Below are 22,163 nucleotides of genomic sequence, written 5' to 3'. Positions count from 1 at the left end.
GGGGATCTGATGTACAAATGGAAAGATCTCCAGAGCAGAGGGCCAGCAGAGGTTCATCTCCAATAATTTTTTTTGTCATGGCAGCAGAAGGATTCTAAAGCCAAAGCATCCAAGGATTCAAGGCTTGGCACTGTGAGAAGTAAATTCTGTTGGAGGCAATTGTAACAGCAACAATCACTCCTTTCCATACTTGTAGATGGACACTCAGCTGAGCTGTAAATTCCCCAAAAGTCTGAAACATTCCCAGTATTTCACAATGAGCCAGTATTTTACATTTGCAAGCTTCTACTTTGATTGGTGGTACTGGGGTATGTATGCAAACTTCCACAGAATCAGTTTTGTGTCTGCTGTTAGAGAGAAGAGAATCCTTAAATCCTCACTTGCTCTGAAGAAGTGTCAACAACACAGCTGCCAATATTTGTATTGGAACCTGATGAAAGCAAGTGCATATTTGTCCAATTTGTAGGCTTCTGTTTGCCTTGTAAGTGAGAAGAAAGTTGACCTAATAGGAGTTAGTGCTCTTTTTTTTTTGCCCATGGCAAAAGGAAATTATCAGTGATTTGGAAAAGCTGTTTTTCCATGCTACCTGTGTATGGAACCTTGAAAGTTATGCCAGCATAACACTCAAAACCTACAGCCCTTATCTAAACTGCTCTAATTCAACTTCCACCACTTCTATCACTGTTTACAGCTCCATTGAATTTCACAAAGCCACAAGGAAAGACCCACAATTGTTCTGAAAAGATTTTACGCTTTTAAAAGCATCACATTTCTGGCTCTTTTGAGCAGTTCTGGAACCAAGCTTTGTGTATCACTGTTTACAGCTCCATTGCATTTCACAAAGCCACAAGGAAAGACCCACAATTGTTCTGAAAAGATTTTACGCTTTTAAAAGCATCTTTTGAGCAGTTCGGGAATCAAGCTTAATGTGTCTGTAACCTTCCCAACTCCTAAAATGGGAAAAGGTCCCAAGCTCACACAGTGGCCACCTATTTTAATATTGCAAGAGCAACAACACAGGAAGGAGTTTACCAGTTCTCTAGCTCTTTGTCCAGAATGAATGTACACAAATCTATCTGTGCACAGCAAATCTCACTGGCTGAAAGAACCATGGAATCATAGGAGAATTTGGGTTGGAAGAGACCTGAAAGATTCACCACTTCAACACCCTGCCATAGGCAGGACCATCTTCCACTATCCCAGGTTGCTCCAAGCCACATCCAGACTGGCCTTGGACAATCCCAGGGATAGGGCTTTTTTGGGAAACCACAACTTCTCTGGGAAACCTGTGCCAGGGCCTCCCCACCCTCACAGGGAAGAATTTCTTCCTACTAAACCTACTCTATTTCAGTTTTAATCCACTTCCTCCTGTCCACACTCCAGACTCTTATAAATAATCTCTCTCCATCTTTCTCACAGGCTCCTTTCAGGTATTTGAGGGCCACAATTAGATTACCAAAACCCTTCTCTCTTCCAGTTTGAACAGTTCAAATTGTCTCAGCCAGTCCTCTTAGGAGAGGTGCTCCATCCCTCTAATTAACTTGGTGGCCTCCTCAGAACAGATCAATGTCCTACTGTGTCAAGCTTAAGATTTCCTCAGACTTCGTTTTTAGACCAAAACTTATCCAGGCTTAGATGTTGGTGCTACTTGGCTTTCACTTCACTTCAGTCTTGATATCTAAAAATAACTGGGTGAAAAAAATTCTTAACATGATCTAAAGTCGATGTTCCTTCACTTAACAAACAACTCTGCCTGGTATCTGTCAGGCTGGAGCCCAGAGACCTGGAAAAAGAATTAAAGACATGGTAGCTGTTGCTTTCCTTCGGTCAGCAGAAATTTCTTGATGGGCCAATGTGTTCAGCCCTTGAGTTAAGGTGCCATTCACAGAAGTGCCACATTGTCACTAATTGCCTAGTGATGGTAACAATAGCAATAAACTTCCTTCAAAGGAAAAGGTATTTACTCAAGCAAATGGGTTGCTTATTTTGGAAGCTTTGGAATGCGGGGAGGGTTTTTCAGTTTGGGGTTTGCTTTTTTTTTTGGTGTTTTTTTTTTTTTTTTTTTTTTTTTTTTTTTTTTTTTTTTTTTTTTTTTTTTAATGTATTGTTTTGTTTTTTTCCTGTGAAATCAAGTCCAATCAGACCTTTCTGACCTGGAGGCTGGTTTGACAGTAAACACTGTCAAGAGGGCCCATCAGCACATCCTCCTCCAGTCTGACTGCCTGGATGGCACAGCCAGGAGTCTCTTGTCAGACTGCAAACTGAGCTGGGAAATCTTTCAGCTGGATCCTTAACTAAACCCTACCAGGTTATGTGCCTCAGCTGGGACATCTGCAGAAAATGAACACATCTCGAGAACAGTCCCCAAATACCTGAATGTAACAGCTTTAATATCTCTGATCAGTTGAATGTGGCCTGCAAAGTCTCTCATTTGGTTGAGATCCCGAAGTGATCTCAGAGGAGATGTGTACATTTATGGTCTTATTGGTTCCTGATGGGTTGGGAAATCTCTTGGCTGTGTTGCTTTCAGACACTTGATAAGACCTGGAGTAATGTGTCAGTACAGAGCACAGCCCATGAAGGAAGGGCACACTGGGGTGTTCCTGAATCTATTCCACTTCCCAAGCAACTTCCCACCTCTTTGTTCACCTTCATTATGTGCTCAGCTGTGTTTCTGATAAGTCTAACAAAGCTTTATTGCAAACCACCCCAGCTGCTGAAATTGTATGGTTTTATTATCCTTATGGTGTTATTATCCTAATTGCCTTGTAGGCAACAATTTGAAGGACATGGTCAGTGGGTCACTGGCACAGGTTGCCCAGAGAAGCTGTGGCTGCCCCACCCCTGGAGGTGTTCAAGGCCAGGTTGGATGGGTCTCTGATCAGCCTGGCCTAGTGGAAGGTGTCCCATGGCAGAGGGTTAGAACGAGGTGATCTCTAAGGTATCTTCTAAATGAAATAATTCTGTGATTCTGTGGTGTGTTCTGTACCACTCACCTTTCCCTGTTTATCTGGACTGCAGCAGTGGTGGCCTCCACTGACAGCTCTCTGGACAGGGCTGGACACCCTCAGTCTCCTGTGAGGCACTGCTGGGTGACCTCTGCTGTGACAAAGTTGTTGGAGCCACGTGTGGGCTACTGTGATCTCTGACCGACTCATTTTACTTGAGATAACAAACCACACAAAAACTGCATGAGCTTTTGTGCTTCTCTCCTCCTCCTCCTCCTGCTCTCTGTGAGTGTGATTTTTGTGTCATCCCTTGCATAGGGACTCTCACACTCAGCTCTCGTGCTGGCAGTGCTGGTAAGACAGCCCGTGCTGGTTTACAAGGAGAAGAGTGATGGGCAACTCTACACTTGCAAATTTCCTAATGCCTAAAGATTTGTCTGCTGTGTTTATTTCTGTATTTGACCCTCATAATGTGATTGGGCTGGTATAATTACAGTTAATGAGCCAGCTAATTTTGTACAAGAAGCAAGGCTCTTCCTTCCACAAGGTTTATTGCCACCCGTAGGATTCTTCTCACATCAATTTATCCAAAGCAGTTTTTGGGAAGTTAGAACTGCCGTGGTCTCAGTTTCTAATAATGCTGCAATTGAGCAGTAAATGTCAGAAAGGCAGAAGCTGCTCAGGTGGGTGGTTTATTTCTGCTGGGAGGTGCAATTCTCTGCCAGACTGTTTGGGAAACGTGGCTTGAGCATTTTAAGTAAATCAAACGAGCCATGTAAAGCAAAAGAGGTCAAGCAAGTTGTAAATATCAGTGACCTTACTTGGTAGGTAAAATATATGATCTTTCCGAGACAGCAAGGAGAAATAAAATATATTTATTTTTATGAATCCACACCCTTTCCAACCTTATTATTCTGGTGACAAACTCAGACTGAAACTTCTTTCATCAGCAACAGGGCTTGATAACTCAGCTGTGTAATGGAAAGTGAGTTTTGTGTTAATTACAGACAAAAACAGACTTCTGAAAAATGCTGCAAACAAATGAAATGAAGGGATTTGTTCAAACTGTTTGAATTCACGAGATGAATTTGGAAAAAAAAAACGTGGTCTTTTTTTTTTAATTTAAAGAAACATATTTTATTTTTCTTTAACGAGGATGTCTTACAAAATTAAAAAAAAAAAATGTATTGAGTGTAAATCACAAGGAAAAGATTGCCCAGAGAAGTTATGGACTCCCCACCCCTGGAAGAGTTCTAGGCCAGGTTGGACAGGGCTTGGAGAAACCTGAAACTGTGGAAGGTGTCCCTGCCCATGGCAGGGGTTGCAACAACATGATTTTAAGGCCCCTTCCAATTCAAATCAGTCCATGATTCTCTGATTCTGTGAAAAGAAAGGGTGTGCTACAGGCAGCTCTCTGGAATTTCCCCTTCAAAGCCATTTGAGCTGCTTTGCCCTGTAAATTACTTTCAGAGATTATTTGGTGAATAAAAAAAATCTGTCACACCCATAAATTACTTCACAAAAAAAAAAAAAAAAAAAGCCCAAAAGAACCCCACCTCTTGTTGAAATAACTTTTTTAAATCAGAAAAAGAAGGAAATAGGGAAAAATTAATCAGGTCTGTTGTTGTGATACAATGCCCTCATGTATTAAAGGGTTTAAAGGTGGAGCCTTGGATTGATTATCTCGGACCACTTGAGAGCATCATGTGGGAATTTGGGAGCCCTTGGATGGGTGAATGAGTGTGCAGTGGTCACTCACCCTCAGGACACTTTTCATATGCTCACCCTTCTTCAGTGGCAAACATCAGGAATTTGAGGGCACTTCTCTCTGTAAGAAAGAACAGTAAATTGCTTTGCAGATGCCAAAGTGATAATATTTCTGCACTCTGCCATTCAGCACCGAGCAGGTGATAGGAGGTGCCTCATTCTCTGACAGGACGTGTTGTTTTCCAACAGATACACACAGGAAAAATGTTTGAATTTTAAATCCCTGGGAGATGTATCCTGGCAGGCATGGCAAACCTCTGGCAGGGCAGTACCATTTTTCAGCCCATCCATATGCAGCAGATACTTGACATTTCCAAGATGCATTTCAAGGACAGAATAAATCATTCAGGAGAAAAAGTGCTGTGAATTTACGATGTCGTTTGGCCGTTGCCCTGTAGCCACTTTTATTCATTCAGACCAAGGGGTTCGGGCTGTTGGCTGGAGAAAACCAACGGGAAGAGCTGGTTATGACATTTTAGGGTACTTTAAATACTCTTTCCAAGGTTGCCTAGAAAATGGTGCTGAGTGGTTGTTCAGTGCCTCAGTCCTTGCCTCTGAGGGCTGTGATGTGTTGTGAGGAAGAATTAGAGCTCTGCTAAAATCAGATGGGAAGGTAAGTTCTATCTGCCTTTTTTGGAAGCAATAACCACAGCTCCCGATGACTCACAGTGCTGAAAATTGTATTTTCTTGCACCAATCTAAGCCAGTGTGACCCATTTATCCTGAATTTAACATATGAGCATGATTATTTTATAAATCTTCTCGTGTGCAGAATTTGTAACTCGATGTTTACATTGAAGTTTGCAAATTACTAATCCTGAGCCATTTTAAACTTTGCTCTGGAAGAATTGTCATCGTTTTCCTTCCCTTTAAAATCCACAGTTCTGTCTTCACTAAGCCTGAGGGCCTTTTGTTCGTGGAATGACACTTAAAACTTTCCAAGTACATGGCAATTCAAATGGGCAAAATTCATTTTCATGCTGAAAGCAATTTCCCTCCAAACCTGGTTTTTAATTAGGAAAGAAACCTCTATGCATTACCAAAATACTCCTTTTTTTCTTTTTTTTTTTTGCCTTCTTCTTTTTACTGTGCCTCTCAGTATGCTATATTGATTATTTTTAGCCAGAAGTTGTCGCCATAAAAGAGGGTTAAGCTTATTAAAGTGCTAAAAATAAAAGCATACTATGAAAACCTGAAGGGGCCCATTTTGGTTACTGCCAAGTGGGAGCATTTAAAAATTCTCATTCACGAGCTCACTTTTCTCTCTTTCAAGTGGTTTAGCTGAAATTCTGCCTTGTGAAACCAATCCATTGTTGCTGCTGTAAAAATTCAGGTCATGTGAGTGATTCCTTGAAAGATTAGGGCAAAACCCCCACTCCAGCCACTGTCAATCCAGTAATTTCCCATATAAGACTCCTGTTGGTCATTAGAAGGGCTTGATCTCAGGAACACAGATAAATAGCTGGAATTGAAAGATACCGCTTGGGGTCATTGTTATTTCCATCTCTGCATGATAAATGTGTCATAAAATCATAAAAAATTGAATCTAAATCCTGGCTAGCTCTGTCATCTTAGCTACTGTTATTGCAAGACTGTGTTTTAAATGAAAAATGATAAATATTTTCCTAATTGTCTGATATATTTGGTTGCAAACACCATCTGCTTTGGTGCAGCACTATCCCTGAGTTTATCAAAATGTCGACTGCATCCCCTTGAGATTTTTGTTCTCAAATTGCACAATAAATTTGTCATCAGAGTCTGAAGGCAGAAAGCCATTGTGGGATTCAGTTTCTTTGAGAAATTCCGGACCCAGGGCTGGATTATTTCATCTGTTTGGGAACAAACTCACTGTCCCTTCGTGCCAAAGGTAAAGGAAAAGGCAGATCCCTCCAGCAGGTTTTTTCAGCCTATTGAGGACCCTGCCACCCTTGTCTCTCCATTCCCAAGTGAGGTAGGAGCCTGAAAGTGGCCAGGACGAGGCTGTGAACCACCACTTGTTCAGCAAAGATTCACAAAGAAATGTCTGTCAGTGACATATTCTTCATTGACTTATTAACATCATTGAATTATTGATTACTTCTTTGTGATTTGAGCCAAATTCTCTTTCCTTGCCTTGCTTCCCTGTGTTAATCAGCAGAAATACCTGGTTAAATTGCTTTACATATTTATGTCTCATTACTGTAGAGTTTTAGAGCTGGTTTGGTGGGGCTTTTTTTTGTTTGTCTTAGTTTTTCCCCTGTGCCTCAGGATTACAAGTTGCTTCAAAAAATAGGATTTAAATGGGTGCTTTACTTATTCCAAGGCTGATATTCCCCCACTGGCAGAAGGAATGAGCAGAAACAGTTCCACCAAGGCCAAGCTTCTTCTGTGACTTGCCATCAACTCATCCAGGACATGGAGCACATCTTTCTTACCTGGGAAAGCCTGTGCTGGGAAAAACAGAGATGATATTCACAAAAGCTGTGCCTGAGGTGTGGTTCTTCCATTCCAGGCAGCACTAAAGGAGTGTGCACAGTGTTTAATTTTATCTAACAAAGGCAAATCTCCTCAGGCCTCCCTGCAGGCAGAGGAAAGCGTTGGGTTCCTCTGGAGGGCCTTTTAAGGGAGCTAAATTAAGCTGCTTCTATGATTTCCTTCTTCCCCAGGAGAAGTGCAGACAGATAACTCTTGTTTTAGAAGGAGATATTTAATACATTTCTCCTCTGTAGCTCCTCTCTGCCTAAATGATTCATTTTCTGAGGCCAATCAGCCTTTAAGAGATGTTGAGCAGTGAAGGGTGTCTGCACTAAGATCCCAAGGAGCTTTATAAATGACCAAGTTCTGTGACATTGATTAGGCACTTGGGGTTTTGCTCTTTTTCTCTTTTGTTTGTGGTTTTTTTTTTCTTTTCTTTGCTTTTCTAAAAATTTATTTTATTTTGAGTTATAAGTGCTTAATTACCTTAACAGACTTTAAAACAGTTTCATTTAAAAATGACAAAATGTGAAAGCAAGCACTTTCCACAAATTATCTGCAAACCCTCATTTTCTTTGTCCACCACACAAGTGGCAAGATTAATTCCTGTTCTTTCCTTTAGAACCTTAAAGAATAAATTACTTGAATCTTTTGTGGCGTGCCTTAATCCAACTCCTTATACTATTTAATTGAAGAATTTCCATTGGTTTTATTAAGGATTAGAGAAATCCCTGGAACTTTATTCTCCAATTTCTACCTGAGGCTGAGTTCTCCTGATTGAGTTCATGCACTCTGTGGTGTATTTTGTGCTCAAAACCACCCATTTGATCAAGAAACAGACCAAGGGCACATCCTTTTCCAATGTGAGCAGAAATTATTGGCTGCATATGTCTTGGGGGTCGAGATTTCCAAGATTTCTGCTGGAAAAACAAAACCTTTTTTGCAAATTTTATACCATAGCTGTCTTGCTTTCTAAGCACAGTCAGGAGTCAAAGTTAATATTTAATTTTGATGGAAGTAGGGACTCAGTTGTGATGGGTAGCTGATAATCTTTCTTTTCCATTCTCATTTTGATTCCTTCTGGTTGATCCAGGCTTCCTCCAGTGCCAAGCACAGCAATGTAGGGTGAGATTCTTCTCATTTCATTGTAGATTCCAGCATTTTTTCTCAGTCTGAGCCATTTTACAGACCCCCACTGCAGCTTGGAAATGTGGTCCAGGAGTTGGGCTTGTGGTTTGCTTGATCTGATCACCTCCTGATTAGGAGAGCAGGAGGAATTGCACACCATGGGTTTGCTCTCAGTGATATTGTCTGAGATGATTTGATCAAGAGCAGACACCTGGGCATGGTCAATAACCCACATGGACCCACGCAAATCTTATCCCTGAGCTCTAATAACGAGATAATTTGAGGTGCCAAGTCCCTTCTGTAATTTAATCCAGTAAATTTGCCAGTCTTGAGGCACTTTCTGTTGAATTCCCTGTCACTCTTCCCATTGATTTCAGAAGGAATGGGATGAGAGGCACCTCCATCCTGTCAGCTGTCAGTCACCCTGAGTGATGGGTTGGATGTTCATCAAAATGGGTGTTGGTCCTCCTTCCCTGCAGAAATACAGGTCACAAACAAGATGCTGCTCCTCTCTTTATGCCCATGAGTAAATTGCTAAATTGCTGTAGGTGTAAAACCTTTGTTTTTTGGTTCTTACCCTGTAATTATCTTCTTTTAATTTGCAGATAGCATTGAAGCCAACATTGAGGCCTCTTCTTCCAACGTAGAATCAGCCAATGAGCAGTTGGCAAAAGCAAGTCAGCACCAAGTAAGTGGGATGAAAAAAAACCCTACAAATGCTTTCAGTGATAGTATTTACAATAAACAAAACACCTGGCAGCTGTGAAGCACTGGGCACACAGATTTGTGCTACCTGGCAAGACGATAAAGCATATTCTAAGTAGGAACTGAACTTTGTTATATATAAAAATATAGATGGATATATGATTAGATTACCATAGCACAGACAATTTGCTTTAGAGTAGTCATTAAGAAATCTGCATATTAAACAGACATTTCCCAGTAGGAAAGTCAACAATTAGCTACTGTTTTTCTTGGAAAGACACCATAAAAACACATCATTTAAGTGCATATGTGCTTCTGTTTGGTGTGTTTCCTTATAATCAGGCAGCAGTACTTTAAGAAAACAACTTGAGTTGTCAAACAGCATGATGTGGTTGGTGAATAATGGCTGTGGTGGTGGTGTTCAGCACTTTTCAAAAGCAATTTGAGGGATTTTTTTTGTGAATTGTGTTTTTTTTTCTTCATTGGAGCAAGAATAAAACATACACACACACACACACACATATGCACAAAAACATTAATATTTTTGAAAACAGCTTGCCCAGAAAGAACTTTTTGATGGTTATAGTTAGTACTTTCTAGGGAGATGAAGGGGGGTGGGGGAATGAAAAATCAAAAAATTGTTATCAATTGCATTGTGACAGACAGAAGAAAAACCTGCTAGTTTTCTTTTTTTCCTCAAGCATAAATTGGTGATTTTAATGTGTCTGGAGTTTGGACAAAATGTAGCTGAGGTCCCATGGTGCCTGTTAGTTGTCCTTGGACACAGTGAACTCTCAAGTTCTGGGGCAAACCTCCAGACCAGAGGAGAAAGACTCACAGGCATTCCACTCTGATGCAATGGAGTGATGTGTTTGTAAAATTATCTGCAGCTCATTTCCAGTGAAACACATTGTCCCAATTTTGGGTAATAAGATTGAGTTTTGTAGAACTTTGGTATTGCAGAAAATAAGCACTGTCTTCAGCTACATGTTGGTTTTTAATGTATATATATTTAAGATAATGTGTGTTGCCCTGCATGTAATCCTGCATTCACTTTGAAAATAACTTGTTACATGAAGTCTAAAATGAAACTGGAATGGATTTAATACTTGACCTGACTGTAGAGCTGATTGCAAAGCTGCAAATGAGTTAATGATGACTTTGGCTAAGAAGGTCAAAGAGGAGTCAGGCAGAAAATGAATGCAGCAGAGTCTAAAGGCTCTGCTTTCTTCAGCCAGCAGGAGCTGCTGAAATAGCCTGCCCAGACAGGAGGCCCTTTTTCCCTCAGATATGTTCTTCAGGATAAAGATAAAGCCAATTTTAGTGAGACAACCCCTGCCAAGGGCATAAATATGAACTGATTGGTGTACATGAAAAAACAGAGTCTCTCTTGTGCTTGAAACAAGCCCGTAATGACAAATATCACTTACAAAAGTTTGGCTGCTAAAGGAAATGTGCAATCCAGATCTCCTGTGAAGCACAGGGAACTGTTCTGTACCCTACTGGATGTGGATCACCAGAAAAATATGTATAAACCTGCGGAGTCTTTGCTTCTTTATTGCCAGCGTTGGGATTTAATGCACGAGACAGTATTTCTTGGTCAGACTCAGATGTTTATTAGTTCTTATTTATATTACAGTCTCACAAACCCTGAGTTCTACAGCACTTTAACAAACTGAAAATGGAGACCTGTCCCTCTTTCTACAAGACCTTTTAAGGATAAACTGTCCAGTTAGGAAATGACATCTAAATTATTTTTATTTTTAACCCAATAACCAACCACCTGTTGCCCGAAATGCAGACTTTTTTATCCAATTACACAAAACCACTCAAACCGATGGAGAAGGTGAAGAAGAGGGACCAGTGTCATCCCTAAAACCTCCACCTTGCTGTATACATACTACTACATTCTAAAACCTTAAACTCTAAGTTTTCCACCCTGTGATATTACACACTCCTGTTCAAACTCTACACCCATAATCTCAATTCTATCATTCAATTTTGGAAGCCTTCTCCACGGACTCAGGTCAAATGCAGTGTTCTCTTGGGCGTCAGTGCCTGTCAGCACAGAAAGTCTAAAATTCTCAGCATCCAGGGTTCCAACATAAACCCAGATCACTCTCTGTCACCATGAACAGAAAACAAAGTGACATTTTTGTCACTTCCACTGCTGGCCAGGGGTTGGTCAAGATGCCTCTTGTGTTGTGTGCCACAAAATCTGCTCTTCTTACACCCAAAGGGACACGGTCCCCATGGTGGGACAGCAAGGGCCCTGGTGCCACAGCCCTCAGGGATGCTGTAGGGAGGAAGGCTGATGTCCCTTGCATACATTTGGATAATGCAGTGTGAGTGCAGGTCGTCCTTCCTGGTGTTTTTCCTGGTTTTGGATGTTTTGGAAATATCTGGGATGGGTTTGGGAGAGCGATCAGCCAGATGTCCCTGTGGGTGAGCTGCTTTTAAGGGACCTGCCAGAGCTTTACATGCTCCAAATTCCATCTGTGCTGCTCGGGGACCAAAGGCACAAACTGTTTCTTAAATCTTACTGAGCAGTTTTCCTTCTTATGTTAAATGGCTAATTCATGAGTATGTTTGCTTGTTACTTGTGTTACAGTGTGATTATCCTGTAAATGCAGGCTGGCTTACAAACATTTGTTATTTATTGCTGTTTATATGTATATAAACGTGTGTGTGTGTGTGTGTGTGTGTGTATGCAGTATTTTTATTAGTCAGTGTAGTGTTTTTATTAGTCTACCAGCAAATGTATACATAAATACAGAAATCAGAAATGTCAACACCACTGAAACATTTGAGTTTAAGACCTTCTGTGGAACTTAATGGAGGGATTTCTGTCAGGAATAATGATTCAGTGGCTGGTTATTTGGCACAATATTTGCATGTAACCCATGCAGTCACTTCAACAATACAACTTGGAGAACCAGTCCCAACGTGCACATTAACATAACAAAGAACCAGTAAATAGTTTTTACTTAGCTACTACAAAAAAAAGACATTTTAGGTTCCCTGAAATGATAGAAATGTTAAAAAAAGAGTAAATATCTTCATGATGAGCTCCTTTGTCTGCATTTTAAATTTGGTGAGGTGCTCCTTCCTCTTGAGATGTGTGTGCTAACAGCAGTGTTTTATTACTCAGTGAATTCTCATGTGATCTAAACTCTAAAAGATTAGTGGGAGCTGCCAGAGCTTTGGAATATGTATTTCTATATCTAATCTATCTATATCTATATCTATATCCAATCTATATCTATAGCTATATCTATATCATCTATATGTATATCTATCTGCCTATATCTATCTATATCAGCAGATTATTTTCTTTCATTTTAAATTATAATTGGAAAATAATTGTTTCTGCTTAAACTTATTTTTACTACAAGTCACAGTTAAGCTGCCTCAGTGCATTATCTGTGGGAACACACAGGGTCACAATGCAGATGAAAGCAATAAGAGTTGAATATTGCTACAAAAAGGAGGCCTTTTTCCATATGGAAACCCTGTTGCTCACAGAAATGTGACAATTTTCACTTTTTTATCTTACTTTCAGTAGAAAATCTGAATTTGAAAAATGACTGAGAGGCAAACAAATATGGCAGGGAGAAGCCAGTAGAAGTTCTCTCCTGCACTGGTCTTGCTTCAGTGCCTTTGTTTTCAATGAGGGTCTCATTTCTCTTGGGCCTTGAGCAGCAATGATGATTCCTGCCATTAATACCAACAGCCCAGATTTGCCTCTTAAAATTTACTTTTCCCTGGCCCCAGAGAAAATTATTCATCCCACCCATCTCAAAACACCGATTTTAACTTGGGTCAAAGTGCTCCCTGGAAGAGAGGGATATATGGGACCAGATATGAATGGTTTTGGTGGTGATGTGTGTTTAGGTGTCTAAACCTCCTTTCTGTGATGCATGAGGAGGAATTGCTTTCAGCACATCTTGTCTCATCTCACAGGAGATGTCTGACACAGGCAAGTCTGCTGGCCGCCTCTTAGGACAAGTTTGTTCTCTCCTTTGGCCATTAAATTGAGATTATATCAATTATACTACAAGTATTTCATGGGAAATTAATCCCATGCCTATCACCTGTCTCTTTATTGGGAAAAAGGGAATATCTAGACACCCAACCTGCCCTTGAGGTTAGTTTAGGTGTGTTGGAAATCACACTAAAGAGATGGCTGCATGGAGATGTGCACTTTTACTTTGCTCACTTTGCTCAGAGCTTCCTGCAGGTGAGGAAGGAGAAGAAACCAACACAGACTCCATGGATGCACATTAAACCAGTTGCTCTTTTTTTTTCATGCAAAGTTTGGCCTAAGTTCATCTTGGCCTCACTGACTGAAGGACTCTGTGTGCTGACTGCTGAAGCCAATTTGTTTTGGAAGAGCTGCTTGTGTTGCTCTGATTCATGATGGTTGCTTTCCTTCCCTATATCCTCTGTGGAAGTCAAGCTAATTTGGATTCACTGGCATTGCAAAGGCAAACAGCAGTTCAGTGACCCACTTGTGTAGTCTAAGAACAATGAGGTTTTTTTCCAGTAACGAAGCAATTCCTGGGTCTGGCTTTCATGGTTACACAGAGGGGCACTTTGACGGCTGGAGCTCTGAGGAAAAAAAGCCTCATAAATCTGTGATATTTGCAGAGATCTTATTGCCTGGGGACCGCTGGTAAGGGACTGGCTTCAACTTTCACTCAAATAACTCATTGGTATTTTAAAAACAAAAGAAAATTTGAGTTTCAAAAATCACTTTCTCAGAGTCATTGAAATTTTTTTTGGCATGGTAGCCTCTCAAACCACTTGTTCCTTATAAATATTGTGACAATGAAGATCATCTCCTTCTCTTCACTGTGGGTATGCTCTAAGACCTTGTCTTTTGCTGCTACTAAATAATTTTAACCTCTATTTAACATTTAAGAGCGAACTGGCACCATGATTGCACTCTGACCTGTGCAGCAGTCATCCAGAAACTGCAAAGCCATGGGGGACCCGTGTGGTTGGATTATCTTGATGCAAATTGAGGCCATTTTCTCTTAACCTGTCACTTTTCACCTGCGAGAAGAGACTGACCCCCCCCCGGCTACCCCTTCCTTTCAGGGAGCTGTAGAGTGTAAGAAGGTCTCCTCTGAGCCTCCTTTTCTCCAGGCTGAGCTCCCCCAGCTCCCTCAGCTGCTCATCATGATACCTCAGGTTTTAGAGTTTATAATTTTTTCAGATTCTGTACTGCTTTAGAGTGTAATACTGAGCTTCATATTAGAGGATGGTGAGCTCACTTCACAGAGCAGGGAGACAAAACAATTCCTTCTCTAGCTGGGGACCAAGGACAAATGATCAAAATTTCAGGCCCAAGAGCATAAACAACAGCAGAATGAAGAGAGAAGAACAAGAAGGATGGGACTTCATGGGCAGGAGCTGTAATTGGTCAATTAACTCCAGTATGGAAATGGACCAGAACTTACAAAAGTGAGAGACCCCGTAACTGGTCATCCATTTTGTGACCATTTTGGGTTCATCTTGGGTGTAGCCCTGGCTGGACTCTTGTGCTGCCCAAGGTGGATCTGTTGAGGCCTTCTAATAAATCCCTACTTTATTCTTTAACTCTGTCCAGTCTCTGTTCAAAGTCAGCCTTCACAAGGCATCAATCAGACTCAAGCTCTAGACCCTTCACCAGCAGCAGTTGGTTGGAATAAAACTCCTGCCTCCTTTTTTTCCTTGCTCACTGGCGAACAAGAAGGATGGGACTTCATGGGCGGGAGCTGTAATTGGTCAATTAACTCCAGTATGGAAATGGACCAGAACTTATAAAAGTGAGAGACCCCGTAACTGGTCATCCATTTTGTGACCATTTTGGGTTCATCTTGGGTGTAGCCCTGGCTGGACTCTTGTGCCGCCCAAGGTGGATCTGTTGAGGCCTTCTAATAAATCCCTACTTTATTCTTTAACTCTGTCCAGTCTCTGTTCTAAGTCAGCCTTCACAAGGCATCAATCAGACTCAAGCTCTAGACCCTTCACCAGCAGCAGTTGGTTGGAATAAAACTCCTGCCTCCTTTTTTTCCTTGCTCACTGGCTCCCAATAAACAACAGGCTGAGTTTTCAGATGGTAGAGTGCTTTATTTTGAAGCAGCTTCTGCCTTTGCCTGCTTTTTTACTGTATTTTAATGCAGCCATTTAGAAAACAGCTGCTTTCCGTGGGAAGTGGTGTTCGAGTCAGCGCCAGTCTGTGTGATAAATGAACTGTGTGAATCCAGCAACTTAACCTCAGCAAGGTCTGAGCCACAACATTTATTTAAAACTCTCTTTGTTTTCTGTAAATAATGGATCTGTGTGATCAAATATTTATTAAGAAAAGAGTTGTTTAGAGCTTTTGGATGTTGTGTGTTCCTGTGTGTAAAGGTAAAATCTTTCAGGCCATTTTTAATCACAGCAGATCATGTCTTCATTTGTAGCATCTAAAAGGGGGAGATGCCTGATTCAGGTAGTACTTGAGTTTGTTGTTTTTTTCTTCCCTTGATTATAAAACAACAACTGTGAAATTTTTAGGAGAAAAAAAAAATTATCCACCATGAGCTCATTTTTTTTTTTAAACACAAACCATTCGAGAAGGAAGTGGAAGGGGCAGGAGTGGAGAAGGGAAGGAATCCAGAGGAGGCCATGAACATGATTTGAGGGATGGAGCACCTCTCTTGTGAGGAAAAGCTGAGAGAATTGTGATTGTTCAGCCTGGAGAAGAGAGGACTCCAGGGTAAACTTATTGTGGCCTTTGAGGTACCTGGAGGGGGATACAACAAATCTGGAGAGGAACTTGTACAAGGGCAAAGTGATAAGACAATGAGGAATGGCTTTAAACTGACAGACTGCATGTTTAGATAGGATATTAGGAAGAAATTCTTTCCTGTGGGGGTGGTGAGGCCTGGCTCAAGGTAACCTGGAGAAGCTGCCCCATCCCTGGAAATGTTCCAGGCCAGGTTGGACAGGGCTTGGAGCAACCTGGGATGGTGGAAAGTGCCCCTGCCCATGGCAGGGGTTTGAACTGGATGATCTTTAAGGTTCCTCCTGACCCACACCATTCTGTGATTTAGTGCAATATGAAAGACTTGGGAGCAAGTTTAGAGGTGAGCCATTGGTGATCCATCTGTTTTCTCTGGTGAGTATATGAGTAGATAGGACACAGATGTTACTGTCTGTTCACCCTGGTGGAATGCAGCTCTGAGGCTGTTCCAAGTCAAGAATATTCTTATTTTGAGAATATCAGTAGCACTGATTGTGATGGTCTGCATTCTGTATTTCAAAGACAAGAATTTTCTCTTTGAAAGCTCTGAACAAGTCTGATCTGTGACAAGTCAGAGATGGCAGAAGGAAATCACAGACTGTCCTTTGTTTTTCTAATTCATTTGTTTAACAGAATCTCTTTCCAGGGTACAATTTCATTTTGAGGGGTCAGAGATTAAAAAGCAATTTTCCCTTGCTAGCAGCAGCATAAACCAGTGAGTTACATTTCTCTTAATGGCCTCATTTAACAGAGGAGTGAATGGAAATCCTTGGTTACTGACTGGAAAACCACACTTAGACTCATCTTTGTGCCCAGTGGCAGCACATATAATAAATTCCCCTGCTCAAAGGTCAAAGCTTTGAGAAATTGTATTAAACTTACCTCTTAATGGGCTAGAGATACCAAGGAGTTAGGAATATTATCACTGGAGATGCATACCTAACTGGGATCCATGGAAATGAGGAACAGAATTTAAATATCCTTGAGTCCCAGCTGTGTTGCCTGAAGTGTTATTGCACTGGGCTGTGAGCTTGTCACATCTCATCAAGCAGCAAAATGGTCAGGCTTGGTCAGTGTTTGCACTGGAAACCTCTGCTGAAAATCTGCACACGCAGGCAGCAGTGTTCTCCTGCTCAGTTTTCCTGTCTGGTGCAGGGATGCTCTCTAGGCAGTGTCACCATTCCTCTAGCATTTCATGTGAAGTCACTGAAATGTCAGTGAGTCAGGGGAGGCCACAAAAATGCTCAGAGGGTTGGAGACCCTTTGCTCTTTGGGGCCAGCTGGAGGTGTCCAGCCAGGGACAGCTGGAGGTGTCCAGCCTGGAGAAGAGAAGGGTCTGGGGAGACCTTAGAATCCCTTCCAGTGCCTAAAGGAATGGACAGAAAACCTGGAGAGGGAATTTTAAGAAGGGCCTGGAGTGGCAGGACAAGCGACAATGACTTTAAACTGACAAAGGGTCAATTTCTGTTAGATACAAGGATGAAATCCTTCACTAGGAGAGTGAAGAATCGCCCAGAGGAGCTGTGGCTGCCCCATCCCTAGAAGTGTCCAAGGCCAGGTTGGATGGGGCTTGGAGCAACCTGGGATGGTGGAAGGTGTCCCTGCCCATGGTGGGGAGTTTGGAAGGAGGTGATCTTTGAAGTCCAACCCAAACCACTGGGTGACTCTAAAAGATGCCAGATTGGTTGTCAAAGTCACAGTGAAACTAATAGTTGAATTCTACTATGGGGATTTATATTCCAGTTTCTGTGTCTTGATTTTTAAATTGATTTACTTAGTGAGCACCTGTGTTAACAGTCCATCTTTCCATAGGGACAGTTTAAGTGATCTGTAGTCAGTGCAGTGTCATCTCATCAGACTTGGTACTTAAAATTTAGGCAGCTGGAAGAAAACAGGCTAAGTTTCCTTTCCCGTGCTTCTGGAAGATTGTTCATCCTGTTTCTCTTGGATATTGAACCTCAGTCTGTGACGAGCAGTGCCCAGGAGGCCAGTAACTCCAAAAAGCCACTTTACTAGACAGTGAGAGTTTGACTTCTTTGCCTAAAAACTAATATTTAGTATCCTTTTGTGCTGAGTAGGGAGTCCTGCTGCCCTTCTGGCTTCTGCTATGGAAGGCTGTTGTTCCTCCCCAAATCACTTTCACCTGTGCTAGCTGTGTTTAAATGCTGCAGAGAACCTAGGGCATCTCCAATGGTCAGGAAGTAGCTGAGAAAGTAAATGCTTATTCCCCTGTTGTGCTTTAATAACTGTATTGATCATGAAGGGAAAATGATATGTAAGGAGAAAAAAGCTACAGAAAATGAAATTGCTTTTATTTCCATTTTGACAAAGCCTGGGAGCACTTTAATCAAAGGTGTTTTCCATATTCCTGAAAGAAATCACAGGCCTGGTAGGACACCTTTGTAGCATAGCTCTGGGGTCGTGGCCTGGCACTATCAGAAGTGGAGAATGGGAATTGTTAAGTTCAACTTGTGCTCAAGAGGAGAAAAGAGAGTCAATTATAGCCTTTCTAAATCTGACTTCAGCAACACACAAAGCTCTTGGAAACATTTTGAAATGACAAATGAAAAGCAAGGAGTTCTGCGCAGGGTGGGACAATTTGGGATTTCTTTTCACTTTGAAAGGTTCATTGCATATCTCTTTGTGAAGAGAAAGGATTTCCTTAGACAAAGAGACACTTGACTTCCTGGTCTTCAGAGAAATATTTTCTATGATTCTCTCATGTGAGGATTGTCCTTGTTTAGAAGATTCGTAGGAGAAGCTTGTTCTTGTATGGCCAGCTCTGATACCTCTTAATTTTGTTCTACCTCACACCCTGTTATGAGTTCAGCATTGTCAGCTCAAGCCTTTGACAAGACTCAGTCCTTCTCAAATTCCCTGCTGGGGAATTAAAGGATTAAGGTTTTCTGCAGCAGGAATTTAGGAGACTAGGAAACATCTATAGGAACCTGTTCCTCTCCATAAAGCACAACTTCATTTTTATTTTTTTTTTTAAGATGACTCTAGGAAAAACAATTTATAAGGTGGGTCAAAAATTCATTATGATTTTTATGATAGAGTAAGTGCTGCATTTGATCCATTTTTAGTAGGCTTGGGTATATTCTTCATAGTTTTTTGGTGTTTTGTCTAGTGAGCCACAATGTATCATTCTTCCTTTTTACAGACAACAGTGCTGTCCATTTACAAGAAACAATTCTTGCGGTTCTTCAGTTCTTTTTACTGAAGAAGACATTTTTCTTACACAGACCTGAATCATATAAAAAGTAAAATAAACTCTATTCGTATTTATCTTTCCTCTTTAGAGTCCATCCCAATGGATATTACCTTTTTTCTGAAACGTTTTTTTTTGGTTAAGAGTTTAAAGAAAAGGGAATAATCTGTAACTTCAGGCTTTCACTGATGTCAAAGGCACATTAAGGGAAGGAGAATAGAGCTTTATCCACTGTACAGATCACATTTGCTGATTTAATAGTACTGGGGAGAATTCACGAGCTTGAAGGTAAGTTTATTTTTTTCTAAGGAGAGAAATCTTAAATTCTACTCACAGTCTCCAAGCTTTCTCTGACTCTTCCCAGCTGTGCCTTTAAAAGGGTTTATTACTGAATATTGAGTAGTATAAAGATGCTAATCTTGCTCTAGTTTGAGGGATTGCAATCTTGTTAATACTAGGCCATGCTTCTCCCTATCCAGGCAAGATTTAAATAGATCTGAAACTAGTGAAGAAACAATTAAACCTAATTTTTGGTGACTATCAGCATGGCTTCCTTATATCTCAAGAAGAAGAAAATCCAAGTGCTGCTTTTCTTTACCATGAGCAATGAGCATGAACATGAATTTATTACAGCTCAGCTGATGCATGAGGTGGGATCCATCTCAACTAACTTTGGTTGTATCCAAATCAGGAATTAATCACTGGCTGTGTTGCCCAGGTGCCCTACATCCTCACTAGAGATCTAGGAAGCATTTTGGTTTCTTACAGCTGCTGGAAGATGGGATCAGTGATGCCATAGGATCCCCCAGACTTTGGAGTCTGTACCAGCCCCAAAAGTGGCCTGTGCCTTATCCATCAGGTCTGTGTGGATGTGCCAGACCCCACAGGGCAGCTCATATCCAGATGTTTGTCTTTGGGTGGGAGTGAGCCACACTGAGCTGGAAAGATCCCATTGCAGGGCAGTTTTATTACGCCTGGGTTGAGAACACAAGCTTTAGTTTCGTCAGAAAATAATTCTCTAATTAATTTGACTTTAATGCGGCTTTGATTAATTTAATTCTCTATTAAATTAATTAATCGTAATGTGGCTTTTTGTGTGAGTCTCCATCACATTAGAATAGGGCACTTTAATCTTCTTTCTGGTGCTGGACACTCCCTTTGAGGCATGGGGCAGCTACTGAGGGCATGGGAAAGCAGCAGGAGGGATCCGAGAGCTGCCAAGCCAGGCTGCAGAGGAAAGATTACAAAAAGAATTGCTTAAGCTAAAAAAAGAAAAGATAGAGTTGAAGATAAAGGTCTCTTGATACATAAAAGTCTGCACCAAAGAGTCAAAGAATAATCACCGCCTTTTTTTGTTTATTACAGTTGGGAAGAACAAGAAGTAATGGACTTAAGCTGCGGCAGGAAAGAATCAGGGGTGATATTAAGAAAAGCTGTTCAATGATAAGGAGATTGAAATACTTCCTGGGGAGATTGTAGAGTCTCTAGCACTGGATATCTGTAACAGTATCTAGTGAAACATATTTCAGGAATAGTGTTTGTATAATTGCTTTTACTGTTGCCTGTCAGATCACGCTGCAAGGTCCAGTGTAAACAGGACATGTTCATATTGTATCACAAACCATCATTATCTAAAAATGCTGCAGCCTTGAATCATTCTTTGATTTTCATTCTCATCCTCTCCTCATCCCCTGCCTTCTCCTCACCAAAATTCCCATTTGGGAGCTGCTTTAGGGGCCAAAATCACTGATTTAGTTTGACAAAGGTGATGAGATCCAGCGTTTTCTGTCAGCTCTGCTTAGACTGGGTGTTGGGGACTAATCACGAAATAGCTTTGGTTGAAAGGGATCTGAAAAATCATCCAGTTCCAAATCCCTGCCATGGTCAGGGACACCTTCACTATCCCAGGCTGCTCCAAGCCCCATCCAGCCTGGCCTTGGACACTTCCAGGGATGAGGAAGCCACAGCAGCAGCCTCTGCCAAGGCCACTTCACTCCCACAGGGAAGAATTTCTTCCCCATATCTCATCTACATCTACCCTCCTTCAGCTTAAAACTATTAAATCCCATAAATCATTTTATCCCAGTATTTTCTACGTGGCTTCCAGGTGTCCCAGATTTGTTCTCCAAATGATTTCCGCAGAAGTGCAGTCAATAAAATCATGGTGGGTGTCCTTAGCAGTCCTTTGGATGAGGCAGCTGAGCCACAGAGGCATTGATTTGACATTTGTGGGAGCTGGCATTGTACTCTCTTTTAAGGGTAACAGATAATCACCACATTTCACTTTAACAAGCTGTTGGAATTCTGAGTTCTGGTTATGTTTGATTAGCATCAGGGCTGGAAATAAGGAGGATTTATAGGAAGAGGGAAAATGAATGTGATGGTAGAATTCAGGAGGGAATGTATCCCTACTGCTGAATTAAATAAGGCCGGGGGCTGTCCTGAGAATCCAAGGCCTGATTATGTCCTCATGATTAAATTATGAAATAGAAACATAGAATGGTTTGGGTTGAAAGTGACCTTTAAACATCACCTAATCCAACCCCCTGCATGTCCATGAGCATGGACATCTCCTGTGCAGAAAGCACAAAGCATCCAAACACTCCACTGGGAATGGTCCCTGCCATGTGCTACACAGGACCTGGGTCGTTCCTGGAGAGAACAGGACAAGGCTGCACCCAAAAGAATGCATGGATCATGAAGAGCCACCATTTGTGCCTCTGCCTCATCCCTCTTTGAGTTATGAGTACAGGAGCAGCTGCTTTGTGCCAAAGTTTGTGCACAGACACTCTTTGCTTATTTTCCCCTTGCCCCAGGGTTATGTATGACCATAACTTAGGCCAGGTCTGAGACACACCCCTCTGATCCTTGGATTACAGAGCTGTGAGGTGCCTCTGTGGGAGCAGCACCTCTTTGTCTGGGAAATAAACTGAAATTCAGTCCCTTGCTCTTGGTCCCTGCCTCACCTGTGTCATTTCTCTGCCCTTTTTGCCCATGCACTGTGCTGAACCCGACCCAATCACTCATTTATCTCTCTGTCTTGGCCTTGGATATCCTTTATTTCCTCTCTGGAGGTCCCTGACCCTTGGGCTAACCATGATTTTTGTCACTGGACCTGCTCTGCTCCCGCTTAGGTGCTGTGGGACTGAGCCCTTGGTGGTGAGGGTGCTGTCCC

At 41.6% G+C, this 22,163-nt stretch overlaps 1 protein-coding gene across 1 annotated transcript in view; it reads left to right on the top strand.

Annotated features, from left to right (window-relative positions):
- The window catches only part of TSNARE1 (t-SNARE domain containing 1), a 452,796-nt gene that overhangs the window by 277,491 nt on the left and 153,142 nt on the right, over positions 1–22,163 (top strand). The window contains exon 13 of the mRNA XM_041459558.1: positions 8,903–8,985. Within this exon, the coding sequence (XP_041315492.1) occupies positions 8,903–8,985 (83 nt within the window). The remainder of the gene's footprint in view (positions 1–8,902; positions 8,986–22,163) is intronic.

Source organism: Pyrgilauda ruficollis, unplaced genomic scaffold (assembly GCF_017590135.1).
Source record: "Pyrgilauda ruficollis isolate IOZ18807 unplaced genomic scaffold, ASM1759013v1 scaffold138, whole genome shotgun sequence".
Classification (NCBI taxonomy): Eukaryota; Metazoa; Chordata; class Aves; order Passeriformes; family Passeridae; genus Pyrgilauda; species Pyrgilauda ruficollis.
This window is presented reverse-complemented; position numbering and strand designations above follow the sequence as displayed.